This window comes from Camelus dromedarius, chromosome 3 (genome assembly GCF_036321535.1).
Source record: "Camelus dromedarius isolate mCamDro1 chromosome 3, mCamDro1.pat, whole genome shotgun sequence".
Lineage (NCBI taxonomy): Eukaryota > Metazoa > Chordata > Mammalia > Artiodactyla > Camelidae > Camelus > Camelus dromedarius.
In genome coordinates this window covers 35,363,043-35,388,467 of record NC_087438.1, presented here as the reverse complement: position 1 = coordinate 35,388,467, position 25,425 = coordinate 35,363,043, and the positions used below count along the sequence as shown (strand labels likewise).

The window sequence follows — 25,425 nt, the reverse complement described above, 5'->3', positions numbered from 1 at the left end:
TAAGGTGATGTCTCACTGTGGTTTTGATTTCCATTTCCCTGATGATTAGTGATGATGAACACCTTTTCATGTGTCTGTTGCCTAGTTGTATGTCTTCTTTGGAAAAATGTCTATTCGGGTCCTTTGCTCATTTCTTAATTGGGCTATTTGATTTTTTTTTTTTTTTGCTATTGAGTTGTATGAGATCCTTGTATATTTTGGATATTGACACCCCCCCCCCCCAGATATGTGGTTTGCAAATATTTTTTACCATTCCATAAGTTGCCTTCTCATTTTGTTGATGGTTTCCTTTGCTGACCAGATGTAGTCCTACTTGTTTATTTTTGTTTTTATTGTCAGATATTTTAAAGGGAGCCTCTAAACTGAAGGCTCAGAACAATCTTTGCATGTTTGAAAATCTTACCCAAAGCTGGCTTCCCCCTGTGTTAGCTGTTGTTAAGGTCCTGCTTTTAAGCACCTAATGTGGTTTAAACACTGCAGTTGATGGCCCTGGCTCTCCAAGGCTACAATGACTAAGGAAAGCAAAATGGATGTCATTCAGGAGGCTGGTTATTACTGGGTGATTGACTCAATTTCATAAACAATTTATAAAGTGCCAGCTCCAAGAGCTACCCTGTGCAAGGCCTATTGCTAAAGCCCTTTAGCAAGGGCTAAAACAGAAAAAAGAAGGTGAAATTCTGGGCCAGGATGACCACATAAATCTCTTTCAGGTCTGCCATACTGTCAAGTTGGGGATATCCCCAAATCCTGCAAAGTAAAGGGATATGTACTCTAGCCCTATGTTCCTTAAATTGTGGTCTCCAGACCCCCTGGTCTTTGAACTGGTAAGAACAGAAAGTGAAAGGAAATGTTTAGAAATTTTTATAGCAACTTGACATTGCTGCAACATTTTATCATATTTTATAAGATTATTGCTCCACAGTGGACTGGGGGAGAAACACTGATCCTTCACTGCAAAGCATTTGAGAACCATTGCTCTAACTTGAATATTCCTGAGTCTCTCTGGCCTCCGGTTGTCAATGAAGTCACATTAGCGCACAGACCCACACGTCACAGGTTCTTCTCCCCTTGACATCCACACAGGCCCTTCCCATCCCACATTGTCCATGCAGCCCGCCTGGGGGTCCTCTGGAAACGGCTCATGTTTGTTCCAGAGCCAGCCTCTCCCCCAGGTGTCCACAGATGGACACTCCATTGAGCATCTGCAGCCACTGTCAGGCCAGGACATGTCTGTCCTTCCAGGGGAGGGCGCTGTCTCCTGTTCTCTCTATGCACAGGGTGGGCTTCCCTTTCCTCCGCTTGGAGCCCAGCTGGGTGCCACGCACCTGGCATTGCCTTCTTTCTCTTGGGATCAGGGAGACATGTAGGACTATGGGGGCTGAGGGACCATTTCATGGGATTTTCTTCCTTCATCTCCAGCACCAGTAGCAAAGCAAGTCCACAGATGCCTCACAGATCACTAGCCCCATACAGCCCAGCTTCAAGTTAGAGCTAGCCAGTCCTTCGTACATAACCACTTATTTTCCAGAGTTTTCAAGGGTCTATAAAAGATCATTTCATTAACTGCAGCCCTCATATGCTTTATACTTACATGCACGTTTTAATCTTCACTTAGGTTCCAGGAAGCCCCTTTCATCTCATGACCTGAGAGCTGTGACCAATGATGTGGACAGTGCAGGAAACAGAACTATTACTTTTACGGTTGTAAGTTCCCCTAGACTTGGGAGGCTGGTGCGAGTAAATTCTGACAACAGCACAGAGGATGTTTCCGTGTTTACACAGAAGCTGGTGAGTCCTGACGTCTGTCCATGCAGCTGGGTAGGGCTGGGCGTCTCTCCAGGGCAGTCCCCTCACTTGTCTTCATCCTGTTAAACCAAGCAGACGTGCCCCTTTGCCCAGGCAATTACTCATTCCAGCTGTGCTGTTTTTAAAACTGGACACTTTATAGTGAATACAGGATGGGACCCAACTGTCAGAAGACACTAAGCAAATTCATATCCTGTATCTAAGAAATAAGAAAGGATCCTTTTTCACTAAAGATGAATTTAAAAGGAAACCCAAAGCAAAGCTGCAGGTACTCCAGATAAATCCTGCAGGATATATCTATGTACATTTATGTTTAATATATAAAATTATATATATAATTTCATCTATCACAGTTATATGTGTGTATATAAACATGTACATATGTAAGGTGTGTGTATTTAATCTGCACCCAGAGCTGTCTGTTTTCAACCTCACTGATACTTTACCACCACCACCATCCACACACCTTTTTATTTACATGCATAAGCCTTCAAATCTTTTGATTTTTTTTAACATTTTTTATTGCGTTAGTCATTTTACAATGTTGTGTCAAATTCCAGTGTAGAGCACAATTTTTCAGTTATACATGAACATATATATATATTCATTGTCACATTTTTTTCGCTGTGAGCTACCATAAGATCTTGTATACATTTCCCTGTGCTATACAGTATAATCTTGTTTATCTAGTCTACATTTTGAAATCCCAGTCTAGGAATCTGACTGACTGGTCTTGTTTGCCTATATGTAATTTCATTTTCTAAAAGTCTACATTTCCAAATGGTCTTCTTGAATGTAATTTTTCTTGCTTGCCATTCAACTTTCTTTTTCCATTGTTAAGCAGTGTGTACAGGGAACTGATAGCTGATCTCGCTATAGCTTTACGTGACTAAGGAATAAAAAAATCTGAAGTCAAGTTTAGAGGAAGCAAAAGTGAACCACATGTCTGCCTTTAACCATTGAGTCATTTTTCTACAGTGTGATGTGGCCAAATTGAATTCAGCTTATGCTTTGCAATCGCCTTTGTCTGGGATGCATTTAAGGGAACGGATCACAAGGTCAGCAAAAGTTCTGACAGTGACATTGAAAAGAGGAAGTAGCAATTCTCTAGTTCACAGATGCACTCTGAAGGAAGAAAAAGTAGTTAGGAGAAAACTATATTCTGTGAGGGAGCTTAATGTGCCCAAAGGCATCAAAACTTGCCCAGGTTCAGTTTACATTTTGAATACCAGTAAGAATTTTATCAGCCATATAAAGATGGATTGACTCTAGTCCTAGATCTTTAAAAAAATTTTTTTGATGGTGATCATTGCAAGCACTAGTTTCTACTACCTTTCATTGCAAATATATAATATTTCAGATTAATATGATCTAAATAGGTTTTATTGGGTAGGTAGCCAAGATCCACTGGGTTATGCTACAGTAACAAACAACTTCCCAATCTCAATGACTTATAAGCTTATTTCTTACATATATTGCACACGGCCTGTGGGTTGGCTGTGGGTCTGCTCTACATCTCTCCTTTATTCCAGGGTCCAAGTTGAAGGAGCAACCCCTTTCTTGGGCATTGCTGTGTTTGCAGCAGAGGGAAAAGAAGTGATGGTGGAACCATGAAAAAACTCCTAAAGTTTATGTTCAGAAGTGCTGTGTATCACTGTTCTCATCTCATTGACTAAAGAATGTCCTGTGAGCAAGCCTGATGTCAGTGGGGTGGGGAAGGATAACCATCTCATAGGGAGGAGGCACTGGAACAATAGAACAGTCCACCTTGGTGGGCTAGCCTGGTAATCGGAAAACTGTTTTTAATACAAAGAGTGCATTTTCTTGTAAAAACCAACCACCTTCACAAGACAACACATTTGTAAACAGGAATTAAAACTCCAAGCTAGTTATAGCTCCACAAAGTCTTGATTGATACAAATCCAATTATTTTAAGGTATTTTTTTTTCCTCCCATTATTCCTTCTACTTTATGAACCAGGAGGCAAGTATCAAGAAAACGCATCAATAATGGCAAACATTAGTCTGTGGATTATGTGTTACATTGGCGCTGAGGTTTGTAAGGGGCTTGCACAGTGGTGTCTTGGATGAGGGGCATTAGACCCAGCTGTTGATCCTCATGAAGGCAGGGGCAGGCTGCAGGCTGGAAGCAAAGTTGGGCGATGTCACAAGTCAGGTGTGGTGAGACAGGAGTTTGTTCTCCTTGATTGGACCAGGAGAGCATCTCACCACACACAGCCCTTTCCTCCCTAAAGCATGCACCCACCAAGCCAGGGGCCTAGTGCAGGGCTTTGACTCACAGGACAAAGCAGAGCTCCTTTTGTTGTGTATAAGGCATCAGACTGTCTATCAGGCATTTTATGCAAGTACCCTCCTAAACATGACAATTCCCGTCTCCCCAAAGTAGCATAGAAGATATATTTAGAGTCTGCAGAAATTCAGCACAGCAGCCCACACTCTGTCTTTGCTGTGTGAGTGTGGAGACAGCATGTAATTTAGGAATCGGGTGCCCTGTTGCTGCTCCTTGATCCACTGCTGATTTCTTATGACTGAGGACAGTGCCTTGGTCTCTAAAGTCAGAAGGTCTGGATTAGCTCTGTGAGTAAGGGCAAATGACATATCTTTTAAACCTCAGTTTCCTTGTCTGTAAAATGGGGGCAAATAGTAGTAATGGTAACTGAAACCATTTTGAACATTCCCCATATCCCAAGCACCATTCTAAGCTTTCTTCTATATGCTCATTATCTTACTCTACAGGCGGGGATCCTAAAGCACAGGGAAGTTAAGCAATTTGCCCACAGCTGCACAGCACAGCTCAGAAGTGGCAGAGGCAGGATTTGAACCAGTGTCTTGACTCTTAGGTTGTGCTCTTATCCCTTAGGCTATATTTTCCTCTTGGAGTTTGTAATGAATTAACACAGAAAATGAAAACAAAGCACTTAGCACTCTGCCCAACAGGTAGCAGACTTTAAATAAATCATAGCTAAGGCTGTTATGATTATCTTTTTGTCCTTGGAAGTGTGAGAGGTTCCTTTCCTCTCATAGTAACCAAAGGACTAATTTTACAGGGCAGGCAATTTTCTGGGACACTGGAATTGGCTGCTGCGTTTACCCTAATGTGCTGCAGTGCTTTAATGAATGGAAATGAGGTCATTAGGAGAAAATGATACTTGCTTCACCCTATAACCTGCTCACTGTTTCCCTTTGTGGAAGAGTCCCTGGTGTTCTAGAATACAATTCCCTGAGTGATGATGAGAGGAGGGGACTGAGGAAAATGTCAGGGGGCCTCATGCTTGGATCCAGCAGCCCTTCATCCTTGGGCAGAGCACAGGCTGGAGGCAGAATGAGGCCTGGGGCTGGGGCAGCTCCAAAGATCCCACCCTAGAGGGTCAGAGCAAGGAGGACCCCGTGGAAGAACTCCTCACCAGAGCAGCTGAGAGCTGCTGTACAAAGGTGGTTTTGCAGGGTATGTTTGGCTAAATTTCTAAATTTCTAAGAATAAATTTCATCGAAATAGCCTCTCTTCCACTTCAGTATTCATAAAGGACATGGATAATGTGGGCAGAGGAGAGAGTGTGCAGAGGAAACTGCAAGGATATAAACTCAAACGCTAACCCTGGCTCTTCTACTGTGTGTGGTTTTTTGAGCACAACAATAACTCATGCTTACTGTGAAAACAAAATTAGGAAACATTAAAGCAGAAAATTAATATTGAAAAAGAATAGGTCATCATCAATAAATTCAGTACAATTGGTATTCATCTGAAGGCATTCCAACTCTGTTCAGCTTGTGTATTCAAAAGTGCACATTTTAATTTGTGCCTTGGGAAGAGGAAGAAACTTATTATTTATCTCCCAGGCTTTCCTCTTTCCAGATCCTGTCTCCTTCTTCACATGCAAATGAAATGTGAATCTTTTTCTAAAATAAGACGTTTTAGTGCCTCTGTCAACCTTGGTCAACTCTCAGCCATTTTATGGTGGCTCAGATTTATTCCTAGAACATTTTGGAAAGTAAAAGAAAGGGTGGGACAGGTTTTGGAGATGATCAAAACCTTTTCTCTGAAATTACTGAACAAGGACATTTATTGAGCCCATATTTTGTGCTTTGATTAGTCCTCTTCAATCTGGTTGGTAAAAAGAGATATTAAAGAGGAAACAATTTCAGTAGGGAGGTCAGAACTGTTCAGCCATAGTCACACAATCAAATGGCTTCAATTGCTTTTTACTTTCTAGGCCAGTTTTTCTAATTTCAAGAGTCAGTTCCAGCCCATAACCTGCTACGTGTCTAACTGTGAGAGTGTTTTAGGCAGCTAATGGTTTAGTCCTCTTTCACACCTTTACCTTAAAGGACTAAATTCTTTCCAGCCCTCTACCACCCTATGCTGGGGGAGACAAAAACACCATGTCATTTGCATATAAAACCTACACCCATTCTTACTTTTGATGGATAAGCAAAAATGACCATTTTAATCAGTGGCTCTGTTGGTTACAGCTTGTGAAAGAAATCTAGACCCTCTCCATTATGCTTAATATCATACTTTGGCAAAGTAATTGTAGGGAAAGCATTTGTTATGTTATAGGTCAAAATATTTTCTTATCCTGGAATAAATTCATGATTTTCAAACCATACCATGTCAACTGACCAAGATAAACAAGTAACATTCTTGTTTTTCACCATAATATTGCATCTGCTTAAATGGGAAAAGCTAAACCACAAAAACTTGTGCTGAAATTCTTGTATCCTGAAGAATTAATACCCAAGAGAAGGTGAATAATCAAATTTTAAAATAAAATGAAAGCTTTTTACAAATTTAGAGAAATTATTGTTTATTTCAAAGGACATATAAACAAAGTAAGAAATGAAGTCTCTAAAGCACTAATCTCTTCCAAGTAGAGCACAAGTCTAATAGAGTGATTTTCATTCCAGAGCTTGTTAGATAACTTAGAATCATTAAAAAGCAAAGTGTTCTGGTTTTGAGGTTTATGACACTTGGCCTTTTATCTTTTCCATAAAGCCAGTAATTGCATTTTAGCCATTGTGCTGTTGTGGGTGGAAGATCACTGGTCTTAGTCTTTGCTTGCTGCTGCAACACAGACGCAGGTTTCCAGGATCACACTGAGAAAATAATACAATCGATTCTGGGTTATGAATTTTGTCTAATTACTTCTTCCAGAGTCTGGGTTTCTTGCTCAAGACAACACTTACATTTGAAGAAATTGTGAACACATTTCCCACATGATAGTTTCTATTAATTTATTACAACTTGATGGAGAGTACAGTGGGATCATTAAACTTTGGCCCTTTAATCTTCTGAGCAAGGAAGGATCAGTTTCTTTGTGTTAGTGATCACTCCTGCTCCACCCCAGCTCTGCTTTCTTGGGGTCTCTTTAGTGACAAGCTCAATGGCAGCTAGACTCAGTAGTCATTTTGAACATTTTCCACCAGCTTTTTGTTTTTTTGGCCACTACAGTTCAATGAATTATGCGCTAGCATATTTTTCCATGTGTAGAAATTATTGTATTGTGTACTTAGGCACCTATTCATTGTTCAAACTGGAAATTGGCTGATGGGTCCTGGTCCAATGGCTTTGAATAACTAAAAATGTTTTCTTTCTCTTAAACTGTTGGCTCTTTCTTTGTTTTTTCTTTTTTAATTTTTATTTTTTTTAATTAATTTGGGGAGGAGGTAATTAGGTTTATTCATTTATTTAATGGAGGTACTGGGGTTTGGACCTAGGACCTTGTGCATGCTAGGCATGGACTCTACCACTGAGCTATACCCTCCCCACCCCAGGCTCTTTCTTTGAAAAAGCAAACAGAACTAATTCCCATTTCAGTGGCTGTGGTTTATCCTTTCTCCTTGTATTAATTTTCTAAGGCTGCTGTCATAAATTATCACAAACTTGGTTGCTTAAAACAGCAGAAATGTATTATCTCATAGTTTTGGAGGCCAGAAGTTGGAACTCCATTTCACTGGGCTAAAATCCAGGTATCAGCAGGGCTGTGCTCCCTCTGGAGGCTCTAGGGGAGAACTCCTTCCTTGCCTCTTCCAAGCTTCTGGTGGCTGCCAGCATTTCCTGGCACGTGGCGGCATCACTCCAATCTCTGCCTCCATGGTCACATTGCCTTCTCCTCTTCTTTCTGTTTCATATATTCCTCTGCCTCCCTCTTGTAAGGATGTATGTGATTGCAGTTAGGGCCCACCTGGATAATCCAGGATACTCTTCTAATCTTAGGATCCTTAACTTAGTCACATCTGCAAAGTCTTTGCCATATAAGGTAACATTCACAAGTTCAAGAGATTTGGACCTGATATCTTTGGTGGGCACTTTTAGTCTACCACACTCATATAGCAAAAGCAAGATGTCCCGTACTACCTTCTGTTCTTTCATAATGAACCACCTTTTATATGATCTCATTTGGTAGTTTTATTAAAGGGCTCCATGCTTGTAATGGTATAAGGCCCGTGAGTATCTATGTCTGCTTCTATATAAATGTGGATTTAGACCTCTCTGCCAGGTAAGGCTGTAGATGGATATATTGAAAAGCTTTTTGTTCTAATATTTTTATGCAGAGACTGACCCAGTCATGGAGAGGCATGGATAATTATTTGGACCTGGTTTTCAGTTGCCCATTTCTTGCTGGAGATTTCCAGATATCAACATTTAGGAACTTAAGCTTCCTAAAATGTCTCTTCTATCCATTTCCACTGAGGAGAATCACTCCTGGGACTTACCCCAGTCTCACTTTGTTTAGTCTGAGCACTGGGCACCCTCTATGCTGTGGTACCCTGGATTTCTGACCTCTTCTGGGAACCTTGAACCCTGCAGGCCTGGCTGCTCTCTGCAAACATAGTGGTGTCCGTCCTGGTGAAAATAAGAAAGGGCACATAGAGAGGAGTCATTTCTCCAAGCTCATCCTTCAGGAGCACAGGAGCTTGTTGTCTTCCAAATCTTAGTTTTTAGGAATTTTTGGTCAACCTACATGGAACCTCAGAGACTTTACCTTTTTGAACTGTTTCGCTTTCTGCAGTCTCCTTTCCCCATGAATGTCTACCCAAGACAGAGATTTTTTTGGCCAGTTACCTTTCCTTTGCTCCTTCTGGCCAATCATTGTCCTACCCATAGACTTGGACCTTTGGCAAAGCCATCAAGTTGTGGAGAATCAAGCAAGTGGCCTACATGTCCCCCTTCTCCATCCCCTTCTCCCAGCTGACCCTGAGATAATTTGGTTACTCTCTTCTCCAGTGGGAATTTCAAAGCTGTGATTGACTTTTAGGCCCCACTGTGGGAAAGCTCAGTGTAAAGGACTCATGCTCTGGTTTTCTTATGAGAATCATGAGGAGCTAGAAAGAACCTCAGACTGAAGATATAACCCAGAGCTTTCTAGCCCTGCCTTTTGGCCAAGCTTGACAGTGTTATTCTCTAACACTTAGTCCTGTCCACATGTGCTTTTGTGGATCTGTGGACTGTCCACATGATTTTAGGGAAAAAAATCATCAGATTCTATACTGTGGTTGACTCCACCAAGCATGATGTATCAGAGCTCCTGCTTCATGCCTGGGTTCATCCTAGGACACTCATAGTGACCCTGAACTCTCTGCCTGTAGGTTTAAAAAGCTTAGCCTTAAGAAAGTAGGTATCTGCTAGTCACCTAGGGGCCCAGACAGGAATTTCCCTTAGCCTGGAGCCAGGTGGAAACTCTTTTTTCCCTCCATCCTACCCTCTTTCCCTTAATGTCCTCTGAGAAAGTCTGTCAGATCTATAATGGTAGTAGTATGTAACTGGGATACAACCTTCCCTTAACTTGCCATTTGTAGTAGATACAGTATGTAGAGCTATTTCTTTGAAACCTTACAAGCTCTGGGCAGTAGTGACTGTGTCTTAGACATGCCAGACCACAAAATGGTGTTTGCCTACCCCAGTACATACCTACCAACTTCGCATATTACTAGACATTTGGGGTTGGAGAGCATCTCTTGTGAATTTCTTGACTAGAGTCTTCTTGAGCTTTTCACACATAGGTACAAGTGTAATGGAAAAAGCATGAATTCTGGAGTCACATGCGACTAGATTAAAAACTGGAATCTTTCACCTGTTGGCTACAGTGAATTATTTAAATTATCTGAGCCTTGGTTTTTTTAAATCTGTAAAATGGACATAATAATTCCCTCTAAAACACAATTAAATAAAAGGAGTTACATAATGTGCTTAGCAGAGTGCCTGGCATATATTTAGGGCACAATGAAAGTTAGATACTGTCCATTTGTTTTTGTTAAATAAATGGGAAAGAAATGTCTTGGATTGCCTTATTTCTACTACTTCATGATATAAATATATGCTTTATAATTAAATTTTGTAAAGCACTTTTTAAATAGTTTATTTGTTCATTAAACAAATATTTATTGAAATGCCAAGTGTAGAATGGTGAACTAATACTTACTTATAAAGTGACTAGAAGTAAGCTTCTGAAATGTGTGCCAAGATTCCAGCCTACAAATTCCTTTGTTTTATGGGAAAATATTTATTTTATTAGGACTGTTTTAGAACATTCTGATCACTTAATATTCTCATACCATGATTCACTATAAAAAATGAGTATAGCCTTCCACCTGTAAGGAATTGCTTAGTGAGGACTTAGATCCTTTCTTGAAAGACCTAGAAATGCCCAGAGCCTGCCGTTTTGAACATTGATATGGCCATAGACCAGTGAGGTCAAATGCGAATCTACAAGTGAAACAGTATTCTATATTTTAATGCAGAAATAGAGGCTCAGAGAGATTAAAAGACTTGCATAAAAGCCACAGAACTGACAGTTGGTAGCATTTATATTTGAATTTAGTTCTGATCAATCTAAGGTTCAAATTCTACTATACTCCTCTGCTTCTATTTTTATATTAATGAATGTTCTTTTCCTTTTTAGAGGAAGAAGGGTAGTAATTCAGGCAGTTGGAGCCAAAGAGGCTCTGGTAAAGTGCTCTAGAAGAAAGAGCTCCTATCCACAAGCCTGGAGATCTAGCTTTTGGTCACAGCTCTGCTCCCAACTAGCTGTGTGACTGGGGGGAGGGAGAAGAGTTTCCTAAAATCCCAACTTCTCTGCACATCTCAGCAGCCTCTCAGTTGTAAAGTTTAACTCATCACAGAACAGTCAGTAGGGCCCCTGACCTTCTTGGAGCCCAATCTGTCTCTTTGGCCTCTGATAAATATTTTTCTTTGTGGTTTTATAGGAATCAAGGATATAAGAGCCAGAAGATTTAGATCTCAGAGATCCAAGGGATGTTATCTATTGTCCCTTCAAGTGAAAGCACTGGTCTGAGAATGTCTAGGATTTGGAACCACATAGCCACCCATTCATAGATCAGGTAGGAATACAGCCTCACTGAAGTCCTATAGAAATGAACCAAGTTGGGGGTGGAGTTGAGGGGCACTGTGTTGGGTTAGGAAATGGCTACTTCTTGATTTTAGAGTGCCCAAGGCATTTGTGGGTTCCTTCCCGCATTCTGCACATACTGAGTCATCAGAGAAAAGGGACTGTTGGTCCCTTCTTGAAGTTAATATAGTAAAATACCATGGGATATGCTTTTGGGAGGGAGTTACTTTTTAAAATTATTATTATTTTAAAACTTTTTATTTTGAAATAATTTCAGCCTCACAGAACAATTGCAAAAGAGTACAAAAAATTCTCATATTCATTCATAGTCACCAAATGTTAGCATTTAACTGCCTTTTAACTACCTTTGCTTTATCATTCTCCCTTCACAGACAGATACAGACACAGACACACACACTTTTGAAATTTTGAGAGCCATTTGCCAACATGATGCCCGTTTTCCTCTATAATTAGTAATATATTTATATTTATTTACCTCTATATTTAGTACCTCTATATTTAGCTCTGTACATTTCCTAAAAGCAAGGGCCATTCTCTTATATAGCCACAGTATAATTTTCAAAAGCATGAGATTAACATCAATACAATGCTATTATATAATCTATAGGCCTTAGTCAAATTTCATAAGTTGTTTCAATGACTGTCTTCTATAGCAAAAGAGAAGAAACCCACAGCAGAAAATACAGTGTTTCGTTGTCAGGTGCCTTTAGTCTCCTTGAATCTGGAACCACTCCGCAGTCACATTTACTTTAGTGACCTTGCCATTTGTTGAAGTGAGTAGGCCAATTATTTGTAGGATGCCCTTCAGTTTGGCTTTATCTGATGTTTGCTCATGACATAGGTCGTACACTTTGGGCAGCAATGCCACAAGAGATGCTGGCTTCTTCCCAGAGCTTCATGTCAGGACGCCCTGGTGCCCACTTTGCCCTATCTCTGATGATGTTTTCTCTCATCACTTGGTCAGGTGCTGCCTTTCAGGGTTCTTCACTGTGAAGGTACTATTTTCCCCACTGAAATTAATAAGTATCTGTGAGGAGATAGTTTAGAACTATTTAAATATCCCATTTCTCATCATAGTTTAGCTCACTAGTTCTAGCAGCCATCTTAGGATTCTTGTCTGAAGCATTTATTACTATGTTGGTTGCCAAATGGTGATTTTTCTGATTTTCTGTTTTCCTTCTACATTGGAATTCTACATCATTGAATTTCTAATGACATTCCTGAAAAACTACCTGCAAAAGAGAACATATCTGAGCTAATCTAAATCCATAGGAAATAAAAACACGGCCTCTCTCTTCTCCTTAATCCCAGAGCCCAGGTATTCAGCTAAATGGCTTATCCGTCTATATTTAACACAGTGGAAATATGCAGAGCTGTTGGAAGTTGTTCCTAAGCTTTCTTTCTATTTGAGGTAACAAATAATTCCTAATCTCTTCTTCTGAGAACCTTTTCTCCTCAGGTTGACCCTACACTTTTTCTCATAAAGTCTTGGTCTTATTCTCCCTTTCCTGGCCCTCTCCCAACACACACACTCACACACACACACACACACACACACACCCCTTAGAATCTGACTCTTAATGCTGATGAAGCTAAAGCTGTTTTCTCAACGTTAGAGACTCTGTTCACCTCAAGCCTCTTAACCTGTTTGATAGCATGACTGGCGAGTTGACATTCCACAAGCATCCTTACTCCCTTTGACTTCTAGCTCAGCACTTTCAACTACCTGCTCTCTGGTCTTAAAGCTCGACACTCAAGATGAATCTAATTCAGTTCTCTCTCACTCTCCAGTATAAAATAAGTCAATTTGTTATTCACAATTTCTCACTCTTGAAATGCCTTTTCAAAAATGAAACCTCTAACAGACCTCTTCTCCAGTAGGCTCCTGAAATACAAAACTATGTTTAAGACTCTTTTCCAGTTACTTCCTTCAGGAGATTTCTGACCTTCATCTCAACTCTTCCCATCTATAAGAACCGTTCTTTCCCTGGGACAATCATTCTCCATGCAGTAGACACCAGAAGATCTTAGATTATTCTACTAACTTGTTATGTATTTTTCAGGGAAGCTAATTTTCACTTACACCAAAGAAGCAATGGACACAAATGACCTATATCTAAGAAAACCTTTCCTCCTGGTTAATAGACTGGTACTTGTAATATTAAGAAACTGGATTTCTTTTACCTTGTAATATTATATCTCTCAAGCAGAATGGGAACCTTTTAGGGGCTGTTCTCTGGTCTAAAATCCATATCACAATCACCTGCTTCTGGGAGAAGGACTATATTTTGGCAGAGGGCTTTCTTTTTTTAAAATGGAAGTATAGTTGATTTACAACACTGTGTTAATTTCTGGTAGATAGCATAGTGACTCAGTTGTACATATACATATATTCCTTTTCATATTATTTTTCATTATAGGCTATTACCAAAAATAGTTCCTCTGTGCTAAACAATAGAACCTTGTTGTTTATCTATTTTATAAATGTTTATATATGGTAGGTAGTATCTGCAAATCCTGAACTCCCAATTTATCCCTCTTCACCCCGTTTCCCTGCTGGTAACCATTAAGTTTGCTTTCTATGTCTATGAGTCTGCTTCTATTTTGTAAATAAGTTCACTTGTGTCAGAGGAGGAATATATTTATGACTAGTCTTTTGTCATAAATCTTAAGCTAGGAATAGAAATCGTAGATCTACTAAATAAAACTGACTTTATTCCCCAGGAACTTCTGAGGAATTAAGTCACTAGTTAGTACCAAATATTACTATCTTTGGAGAAATTCCAGCTTCTCAGGCATAACCTTGCTTCTTTCGTGAGGAAATATTGAGAGATGATATTTTCTTCTCCCGACTTAAAATCCCCAAGTGACAGCACTTCCTTGCTTTATCATTGAATAGGATGAGAAACAAAAAACTCCTCATCAACAGTTTTGGTCACTCTGGAAACAGAGATCTTTCATTCCATGAAAACTCACTAGCCAAAAGCCTTTGTGGTTCTAGATATGTCCACTGTAATGGGCAGAGAATTGAAGCAACTCATCACAAACTAATCACTCTGTTAATTAATACAGTACAGTCATCCCTACGTATCTGTTGGGGATCTGTTCCAGGATACTGTGGATACTAAAATCCTAGGATGCTTTATATAAAATGCAGTAGTATTTGCATATAACCTATGTACATCCTCCTACATACTTCAAATCATTTCTAGATTACTTGCAATACCTAATACAATATAAATGCTATACAAATAGTTGTAAATACAATGTAAATGCTATGTAAATAGTTGTCAGTATGCAGCAAATTCCAGTTTTGCTTTTTGGAATTTCTGGAATTTTTTTCCCAAATATTTTTGATCCATGGTTGGTTGAATCTGTGGATGTGGAACCTGCAGATATGAAGGACTATATTTCCAAATACTGACTGATGAAATAGACTCAACTGCTCTGTAAATTATATGATAATTTATCCTAAGCCCTTTTGACATGGACACTCAAGTACTTTGGCAGAACCTACCTCTAAGATCAGATACTATGATAGATAGCAGTTCAGAAAAGATGTAACTTAAAAGAATTAAGGGTTGAATATTTTATTTCTAGACTTCCCTTCTATGGTTACAGTTTTTGAATGTTCAATCACTGTTTTTGGAGGAAGGACTGTCCACATGGTATCTGGACAAAACACCGAGTGGAACCCATCTCCATCAGTTGAGTTAGGAAGGACGTTGATAGATAGGTCACAAACATTAGGGGCTTAGATTAAATCTTGAAAAATATATTAATCAAGCTGGGAAAATTTGAACATCAATGAGAACAATATTTGCAGGGGAATGAAATACATCATATATTAAAATTCATGAGATAGAATAATGATTCTTAAACAAACAAAACAAAACCAATGCCAATGTTTGGAGATTGGAGCTAGGAGACTCACTCTTCTGAAAAATGATATACAAAGGGAAAGAATCAAACATTTATCCTGTCTTCCCTGCATGTACTGTGTATCAGTGTAACCAAATATCTGGTAAGAGAAAGTTCTTTATAGAAGAATTCCAGATATGAATGAAGGAATGATAAAGTGAATAATATCAAAGTTTTGCCATTGCAAAAGTAATGGGTTTAGGCAATTGTATCAATGAGTCTGTAAAACTATTGATTGATAGTTCAAGATAGATGGAGCAATCTGGCAACACTTAGAGCCACCTATCAATCTTAACATACCCCAAAGAGAAGCAACCCAGCATTATGTGCCTGTGATGTGACACAAGAGGAAATATACAGTATGTAAAACATTCTTACCAAAAAATTGAACCTGATTCTTATTAAGCCTCTAGATTTACCTACTAGTATACAGGAAAATAGGGGCCAAAGGAACATATTAAACAACACCTTGTTGATACAATCAGCAAAATCCTGAATGTAGGAAACTCTAAAAGACAACCCAATTTCTTCAACAAATAAACAAATAAATTACAATAAAAAAATTAGAGAAGGGGAACCTATAGATTAAGAGAAACTTGTGAGAAGGACCAAACAAATGTGAGGTGTAGATTTAGATCCTGACTTAGACAAAGCAACTATATATATATATATATATATATATATATATATATATATATATATATATATATATATAGACATGTACTAGACTACCAGGGATAGTTGAACACTAAGTGGATATTTGAAAAGAGTCATCTTTTGCCAATACTTACTAGAGCATTTACAGATGATACGATGTCAGTGATTTGCTTCAAAATAGCCTATTGGGCAGAAAAGTGGGTAGGAGTATATTTGGAACAAGATTGGTTTAGAGTTGGTAATTACTAATGTCTGACATGGAAGTGAAGTTTCATTATAAACTTTTTATAATATAAATACCTTAGGCATTAATCATCCCCAAAATCAGCGTGCTTTTCTTTCTCTGATAAGTAGATCATTTTGGTAATGGAATCATCTAGGTTTGAAAAATAAATTACCACACTTGTAGTGTTCCTGCATTTGCATGGAAATGTGCAATACTTTGAGTATAAGTACAATAACCCTGAAAAGACATGTATATCTTCCAATTAGGATGTATGTTAATCCTTATGTTATCCCTGAAGCCAGAGGCTGATTCTTCTTACTGTCTGGCCAGGTCAGTGAACAGCTGATATTTTACCAGCATGTGGACTGGGAAAACACAGGCTGGACTGCAGAAGACTCTTTCATGTTCACGGCATCCTCTCCCCCAGCAGTTCTAGGCCCTGAAGATTTCCATATAACTATTTCATATGAAATTAATGAACCTGGTCGGCAGAGTCGTCTGCTTGCAAATACAGGTAATTCTACCAAGATATGGTCAGTACCTTATCTCTAATTATTAAAGTAGGGACAATTTAGAAATAAATCTTTCCCTTTTTAATTGTCAGTGCTATGGTATCAACCTTTGAAATGAAACTTAAATGGCTATAAAAATTTGTTATTTCTTTATGTGTGCTCTTTCTTTGGGCCTCTGCCCTTTCCTCTCATAAGCCTTAATAGTTATAGTGGGAGAAGGATGGCACATTAGCTTTAGAGAATTCTTATTTGTACTTCCAAATGGGGACTTCACTATGCCCATGACTGAAAACTGTTGACAGAAAATGAAAATGACAAATTGGGTAAATTCTTGAAAGAAAAAAGGGTATTGAAAGCTGCACCTGCTTCCATGGCAAGAGAAAGTCCAGTAGTAGGTAAGTTAGGAGATTAACATTTTATAAGTGAATCTCAAGGTTTTAAAAGTCCCTTGCCTAAAATGTTGACTTAACAGTGTGGGTGTGTGTAGGGGGAGGCTATAGCTCTATGGTAGAGTGCATACTTAGCATACACAAGGTCTTGGGTTCAATCCATGGTAACTCCACCAAAAATAATAAATAAATAAATAAATAAATAAACAAACAAACCTAATTACACCACCCAAAGTAAAAATAAATAAAATAAAAATTAAAAAAGATAGCATGGATGTATGTATTTAAAATTTATTTTTTTATATGCCTTGGATGGCAATGATAATTCAGGTACTTAAGCAACCAAAGTGTTTTGAATAATCCACTAGGACAGGCGAATTTGAAGGAGAAAAAAGTCGTACAGTTGTCATTTGAAAGTTCTAATGAAATGCCACTTTGTTCTTTATATTTGTTTTAACAGGAGCAGTTGTCAAGGAGGGAAACAAAGTTCTCATTGACCGATCTAAGTTAGATGCTTCCAACCTCTTATTTAAATTGCCCAAATCTCAGCGCTTTTCATATGAAATTTTGTTCCAAGTTACATCTCTTCCTCACCATGGAACTATTATGGTTGGAGAGAGAAATATTACCAAAAGAAAACCCAATTTCTCCCAGTATATAATTAATAAATTTGGACTCACATACCTTCATGATGACTCTGAATCACTGGCTGATAATTTTACCTTTGCTGTTTGGCCCAACCCAAAGAGCAAGTCCTCCACTAAGCCAGAGGCTGACTTTCTTGAAGAAATGTTTAACATCACCGTCACTCCTGTAAATGACCAGGCCCCAGAATTAAAGACAAAAGGGCTTCGGTTGAAAGTTCTGCAGGGCGATAGGTTGGTTTTAGGACCCAAAAACCTTAAAGTGGAAGATCTAGACAGTCCTCCAGAGGAGATCAGGTATATGATCATCCGTAATCCTAATAATGGCTTTTTGGCAATGGCTCACCATCTAGACACAACTGTTCACCATTTCACACAAGCTGACATTGATAACTCTCAGGTGTGGTTCATACAAGATGGAAGCCCATCCTCGGGAGTGTTTTACTTTAGTGTGAGTGATGGCCAACACCGCCCACTCTACAAGCTCTTCCACCTGGAGGTCATCCCCATCTCCATCACCCTTGTGAACCTCACTGACCTACTTCTCCCACAAGGCCAGACAACCATCCCCATCACCAGTGCTCACCTATCAGCAATGACCAATGGGAGGAGCCCCCAAATCACCTACAAGATAACACGGCCCCTCCAACATGGGCATCTGCTCATTGAAAACCAGGCAGTTATCAGCTTTGGACAGGAGGATCTGGATTCAGGAAGGCTCTCTTACCACATGACAAACCTCACCGCCTCAGAGGACCAGCTACAGTTCTCACTGTTTACATCAGAAGGCAACCTGACTGGACAAACACTGAGCATCAGAGTGCAGCCTTTACTGCGGGTTATGTCAAACCTGACAATTGCCAACCACGTGGCTCATCAGCTGAAAAGAAAAGACCTTGATGCTACTGAGCTTGCGAACAGAACTAACAGTGATCCTAAATTTGAAGTGACAGAACCTCCAGTCCATGGAAGACTTGTACGAAGAGTGGGCCAAGGCACTGTGATGGAAGACGCTATTCTGTTCACCCAGAGGGACATTGACCAAGGGCTGCTGATGCTCAAGTCACACGCCAACCTAACGGGCATCAGTGCACTGAATGACTCCTTCACTTTCTTGCTCAGTGCAGACCACGTACAGCCAGCGAAAGGTTATCTCCCCTTCACCATAGTGCCACTTGACCCCTTTATTTTGCAAACTTTTACCCCTGATGTTTCTTTATTGGTCACCGCAGATAACCTTATGACTTCAGATCTCTCTCAGGAAAAGCTTGTGGCTTCCTCAGGACCCACCACACAGACAGGAACTCTGGGGAAGCTGACCCAGACCAGATGGCAGGAAGCAGATCCCTGGGAACGACTCAGTAGTGAAGAGCCCACTCTGGATGGCAAGGCCTCTCCCACCAGAGTCATTTGGCCACCAGATGCCCCCAAAGCCAGTCCTGGGGCACCCACCCAGCCCAGGGAGAGCAGTCACCCTCTGATGGTCATCGTACCTTTGGCTGTGGTGTTCTTCCTGCTGATAGTAACTGCAGTGGCCTTGTGTGTCTGGCTACTAGGCTGGAAGGTGGAAAAGGCAAAACCTCTTATCAAGCCCCAGACCAATGCAGAACCCACAACCCCAGGTCCTAGGAGAGAAAAGAGCATAACTGTTCCTACTGTCACAGTGACACCCCTTCTACAAAGCTCCAGCCGTCCTCCAGGAAGTCTTTTCAGAGCCCTACAATGTGAGCACATGGAAAAATCTCCAGTCACTGAGCCCATGGAAAAATGTGCTCCTGGGGAGACATGGGTGAATCTGGATCCCAACATGGTCAAGCTTTGCCGACAAACCAATCCAGCACTGAAGCACAACCAGTACTGGGTGTAGACTGAGGGTGCTTGTTCCTTACTGACCAACTACTATGTGCCAGGTATTGGGATAGGCACTGGGATACAAAGGCAAAGAAATGCTACTTAGGTCAATTGAGAAAAGCCCAGCCCTTCCAGTCCCTTGGTGCTCAATTGTAGCCCCGTGGTTAGATGTTAGCAGGTGTTTATTGTAACTTTTATACAACACTCATCTTATGGGCTTTCCACAATGAGCTTTGTGTGCCCTCTTCTGGACCTGCTGCTCTGACCATACATGAGATTTTTGTCAATATTTAACCCCTTTACCAAGGTGCGACAGAGCATGCTGGCCTGACTGGGGATTAACATGGGAGCTGAGTTAATGGAGGAAAGCTCTGCACATTTTTCACTGATGATTCATTCTCTCTGAGTGAGTCAGTAAGGAAGTGAAGGAACTGTTTCAGCAAGTAGAAGAGGTAATTTATCAAATCAGTGAGTTTGTTTCTAGTCTTTTCCTCCTTGGAGTCTCTGGGTTTGACTTCCTAAAGGAGGAAATGCGTTGGTACCCCAGATAGTGAGACAGTCTGGCCCCCTTTGAAGGTATTCACTGAACACATTGCATTTCATCAAGAGGCTTTGTCTATTCTGATTTGTAATATCAAGCCTATAGTATAGTACAAGCCTATAGTATTATTTGAAGCCCTAAGGAATAGGAAAGTTTGTTAAATGCTTTTGTGATGCCTCAATTTGGCTTAACTTTACAACGAAGTGAAATAATGACAAATTTGTATTTGACTTGCCTAGTAGAGCCTACCATAGGCCAACTCAGCTTCAGTTTCCATAACTGTAAAGTGGAGATATCAGTACTTGTATTAGTTAGGAATGCTTTGGGTAGCAAATCACAAGACATCTGTGACAAGTGGGGCTAAGGTTGGGGATTGGCAGACCTTTTCTGTGCAGAGACATATAGTAAATGTTTTAGGCTTTGTGGGCCATGTATGGTTGTTTTATTTTTTTTAACAACCTTTTAAAAATGTAAAAACAATTCTTAGTTCCTAGTTTTGACCCACAGACCATAGTCTGCCAACCATTGGTTTAGCTAAGCAATAAAAGTGTTGAATTGTTTCAACTAACAAGCAGCCTGAGGTGGACATTCCAAGGCTGGTTCAGGAGTTCAAAGACATCATGAGCACTGATGCTCTTTTGTTCTTTCTGCTCTACCTTCCCCAGGCTACTGGCATTTCATCCCTTTTGTCCCTTGTGATGGTGAGATGGCTGCTGAAGCTCCAAGCAGTATTGTCACATTCAAAGGCAAAAATCCTAGTGGGGAGAAAAGGAGAGGTGGCAAAAAGACTTTTTCTTAGAGAGGACCTTATTTATTATTATTAATATTTTTAAAAAATCTTCAAGCTTTCCCATTTTTCCCCTTTTAATGTCTCATTTGTCTAGAACTGAGCAACATGATTCCCACCCCTTGACCAGAAATCGGCAAAGGGAAATGGAATTCTCATGACTGACCTCTCTTCTGGGGCTGGGAGAGGATTCTGCCAGGTCAGAGATCAATGAATCAGCCCACCATGTAATTAGGGAAGGCCGGGAAATGGCAATTAGACAATGAGTAGAATCTACTAAGGTAGTGGGGAGAGTATAGCTCAGTGGTAGAGTGCATGATGCTTAGCAAGCATGAGGTCCTGGGTCCAATCCCCAGTGCTTCCATTAAAAAAAAAAAAAAAAAAAAAGAAAAGAAAAGGGAAAAAATATACATTAAAAAATCAACTAAAATACTCTAAGTATTGAAATACTTGGGAAACAAAGCTTTTGATCTTTCAAATTGGTGTCTCCTATAATATCTCCTTTTCATATTTTAATGATTTTCTTGAAGCCAGCGACCAGTGTTTCTAAGGTGGGGAGAGGAATTTCCCCCTAGGGGGCATTTGACAATGTAAGGAGACAATGTAAGGAGACTCACTAGATGGCATCTAGTGAGTACAGACCAAGGACCCTGCTAAATATCCAACAATGCACACAGAGGACAGCTCCCACAACAAAGAATTATCTGGCCCAAAATGTCAATAATGCCAAGGTTGAGAAACCCTGGTTAAAGTCATAGTTAAGTTTCCCTTCATACCCATTGAAGGATTAATAAGCCCATTACCAAGTCTAGGCAAAAACTGTTATCCTAAAAATAGAATGGAAGGGTGAAAATTCCAAAGTCTGTTTGAAACTGTGATTAGCTAATGGTAAACATGAACATTTTTTAAAGAGATTGTATTAAAAACCAAACAAAACTTGAGCAGACTCATTTCTCTATATTCCGTGTCTAAGGAAAAAATTTTGCCTTGTGTTAACAGGTGGAACACATCAGGAAAAAAAGAAAATATGGGGTAGGATATTTACAAAGGTAAAGATGAGGTCAAAGTGTCCCCAAAAATCTGATGCCTCTGATGTGTTCCATATGGAGAAGGCTTTTTTTCTCACCCTCTCCCTTTTCTGCTCTTCTAGGTTGCTTTTCTCTCCCAACCAAAATTTAACTGCTCTTTATGGAAACAGATTTCACAGTCTACAGAATAAATGGAAGCACAGCATATGTGGGCCTAGAGACAACTACCCTTGTCTTAGATCCCTGGCTCCAATGCTACAGACAACTTGCCACCATCCCTGGCCATGGACAACTGTTGCCAATGAAGACATCTCTACTCTTCTTCTGAAAGCAATTCTCTCCTGCATTTCTGGATTCTGAATTTTACATAGTCCCTCTCAACTGTTTTTTGTATTTGATCCCCTTAGAAAGGAGGAGGAATGAGAGTCTTAACCCAAGGTTGGCTTGATCACTGTACAACTCAGAAGTGTTCTTGGGCCTGTTCTAAGCAGCTGGGCACTCAGAAGAAGCAGAATAAGCTGTGTGAGCTCATGCACAGAAAGAGAAGGCTGAGGAGCATCTCTGCATGCAGCAAGTGGGTTTTGCTCTCCCTCAGCTAGGAAAGGAGAATGCCTGTTCTTTGTGGAAGAGCCAGACATACTTGGCTCTGTGATCACGTTGGCCTCTTCCTTACTTCAGCCATAAAATCTCTGGAGCTAGGATTACCAGCCTAGCCAAACAGAAAAAAAGTCTGCTTTCACTCCTCTTTTTCCTGTTAACTCTGCTACTCTAGACAAAAAAAATTTGGTGTTCATATTGGAATGAGACACATACCAGTACTTTAAAATGATAATTCATGTTGTTTGTGAGTGTGCCTGCTAGAGCAAGAATGTCAGTGTGAGATCCAGATGTCAAGACTCGGTCATTAATCAAGTAATTCATATAGAGCTTGGAAAGGTTTCTTCCAGAGGATCTGGAATAGTCTACCAACTTACAGATGGGTTCAATTAGAAGGAAACAATGCCTACCATTTGGTGCTGGCTCAAATGAAACATGAAATAAAACATTTTGGCAAAGCCTTGTTTAGTGCTGAAAATCGAAGTTTTGGAAACTGAAAATCAGTCTGAAATGGTTTTTTCCATATGCAGAGCTATAACTGCATAGTCTCAACTCTGTCATAATGAATTCACTGCCTCTTAACAAATGACTGGTGATTTAATAAGTGGATATTAAGGGTTAATATCAGAGGAGTGGCTAATTTTGCTTAAGAGAAGGTATACTTTGGGGTGAGCTGGGAGTGGAGAGTCCAATTTCTTTCCGTATCTGGAGGCTGTGGCCGATTCTAACCTTTCAGAGATTCTGCTCAAACATTTGGCTGTACTTCCTTAGAGCTGTGCATTTAATTAGGTAAAGTGGAGTGACACAGAATCTATTCTTCAGATTTCTGAGGCTGAAGTAGGCACATTTGGAGAGTGAACAGTAGGTAATGGGAGGTGGCACATATCAGATGACATTCCCTGAATTAGTGGATGGGGCTATACTACACACCTCTTGGCTCTTTCAGCGGCATTGTAATTGATGATGAGGTTCAGTTTGGCCCTGTGTAGGGAGAGATGTGGGAATAAATGTGAGCGCGGAGCCCACTGTGTGGCATACTGAATGATGGAGACTTGGCCAGGCTGCTCAAGAACGCCACTGGCTATTTCATGGGGACCTGAAAGGGGCTGCCTTTTCATAGTGACCTGCAAATAGTTTTTAGGCACCTACTGCATGTGAGACACTAGATACCAGATACTGCTTCTAGATATTGAAGATGCATGACTTTGTCCTGAAAGGAAATTTTTGGTCTGTTTCCTCTATTGGCTCTTCCAGAATCATTCAAGGAATGCCAGGAGAAAGGAGGGTACAGAAAAAGGACAAAGGGAAACAGAGGTTAGAAAATGGCTTCGTGTTTTCACTCAAAGTGCTCTTATGTAAGTGCTGCCCACCCAGTTGTGCAGCCAGAATTAGGGAGCTCACAGTCCACCAACCTCCACATGTCTCAGCCTGCCCCTGGGTCATTGCCCCTCAGTGTGCCCCACTCATATTCTCACCAGGCCTGGTGGCATGGCAGAGGGGTTGAACAACAGACTGGGTCTGTTTTGGATCCTGGCTCTCCACTTCCAAGCAGTGTGACTTTGAGTAACTTATTCAGTCTCTCTGAACTTTAGCTTCCTTAGCCAAACGGGGATAATATTAGCACCTATCTCTTTGGGTTTTATTAGGGTTTAGTGATATAATCACCTGACTTTAATATCATAATCATATTTGTACAATATTTTTAATGCATCAGGCACTGTACTAACTGCTACAGAGGAATTTTCTTACCTAGGGTTTTAATGCCTTTTAAAAGGATTAACACATTGAGTCACTTGAGTAAACCAGAGGCTCATATTCTACCCAAAGCAGTGCATTACTGGCAGTAGAATTTCAGGAAGTGATTTAGGGTTGAATGAGGTGTTTTTAAGGAGAGGAGCTTCCCAAATGCAGACAGGGCTTTCCTCTTCCTCCTTAGGCAGAGCCTGGCAAGAAAGTGGATGAAGGAAGAAGGATGAAGGATGAAGGAGAGAGTACACCAGGAACACTCACAAGGGGCAGCTCAAGCTTGGAGTATTGATGGTTCTCTATCTTGTAGGCAGTGCTGATAAAACACCCTGCACTGTTTCCTTCCTATCCAAGCTGAATCAAATCCCTACATCAACCAGCCTCTTGACTTTGAACACTTACCTCCTCTTCTTCCTGCCAACCCAGTATTCTCAGGCATTCATGAGCTAGTAATCTTCTTACTTAAGTCCAGGATTGGCAAAGGACTGACACTTTAAAAAAAAATTAATATCCTTTAGCAAAATAAAAAGTGCTGCTTACCATTGCCGTAATTTCATTTTTTAAGTCAGAAAAGAATCTTATAATAAAGAATTTTATGGAAAAAAAGTAAGCAGCTTTATGAAAAATTTTCTCCTTTGCCCAGACTTGACCTTGGCCTGGGAAAAGCTTATCACAAGCCAACAAGGTCATGAACCCCCATGTGAAGGCCATGCTTATGGGTGTATGGTCAGAGCTGAGGGAAAGGCAGGGAAGAGGGAACTCAGCTCCTCAATGTCAGTGTTTCTTGTGGAGATGTGGTCAGGAGTACCTGGGGGGGGGGGTGTTTGTGTGTGAGGAGAGGAATACGGGTGAGGGGCAATTTGCTACTTAAGAGTCTAGACAAGGCCAGGTCATGTGCAACCAGTGCAGTCACACAGTGTCCACTTTCAGAAGGACCTTGAGCTTAATGCCCTGCTGTCACCATCTGGAAATTCTAATAATTTTTGAACAAGGACCCCACATTTGCATGTTTCACTAGACCCTAAAAATTCAGTAGTTGATTCTGAGACCTCACAGAACTTACCTGTTGGTTGCATCAGACAGCTCTTAAGCATTGTTTCAAATTCTCTTAACTGGGCTTCCTCCTCTCACCACAGCTGTGGCTACCGGCCCCAGATGTGTTTACAGCTATAAAATGAGTGTGTGGTATGCTTTGTGCGTTCTACCTTGGGTCGCTCTGTCTCCACAGTATGCCCGTGGGAACTTGTGTTTGCACAACCCATAAGTAGGGAGAGTTTACTCCCCACAGAACAGCCCTTAGCCAGTGGTGAAGTGGAGCTGATAGATACTTCC

At 40.4% G+C, this 25,425-nt stretch overlaps 1 protein-coding gene across 1 annotated transcript in view; it reads left to right on the top strand.

Annotated features, from left to right (window-relative positions):
* The window catches only part of LOC105087163 (chondroitin sulfate proteoglycan 4), a 63,782-nt gene extending 40,977 nt beyond the window's left edge, over positions 1-22,805 (top strand). The window contains exons 8-11 of the mRNA XM_031445027.2: positions 1,616-1,788; positions 16,329-16,512; positions 17,360-19,453; positions 21,873-22,805. Coding sequence (XP_031300887.1) covers positions 1,616-1,788; positions 16,329-16,512; positions 17,360-19,410 — 2,408 coding nt within the window. The 3' untranslated portion in view covers positions 19,411-19,453; positions 21,873-22,805. The remainder of the gene's footprint in view (positions 1-1,615; positions 1,789-16,328; positions 16,513-17,359; positions 19,454-21,872) is intronic.
* Positions 22,806-25,425: the final 2,620 nt, after the last annotated feature.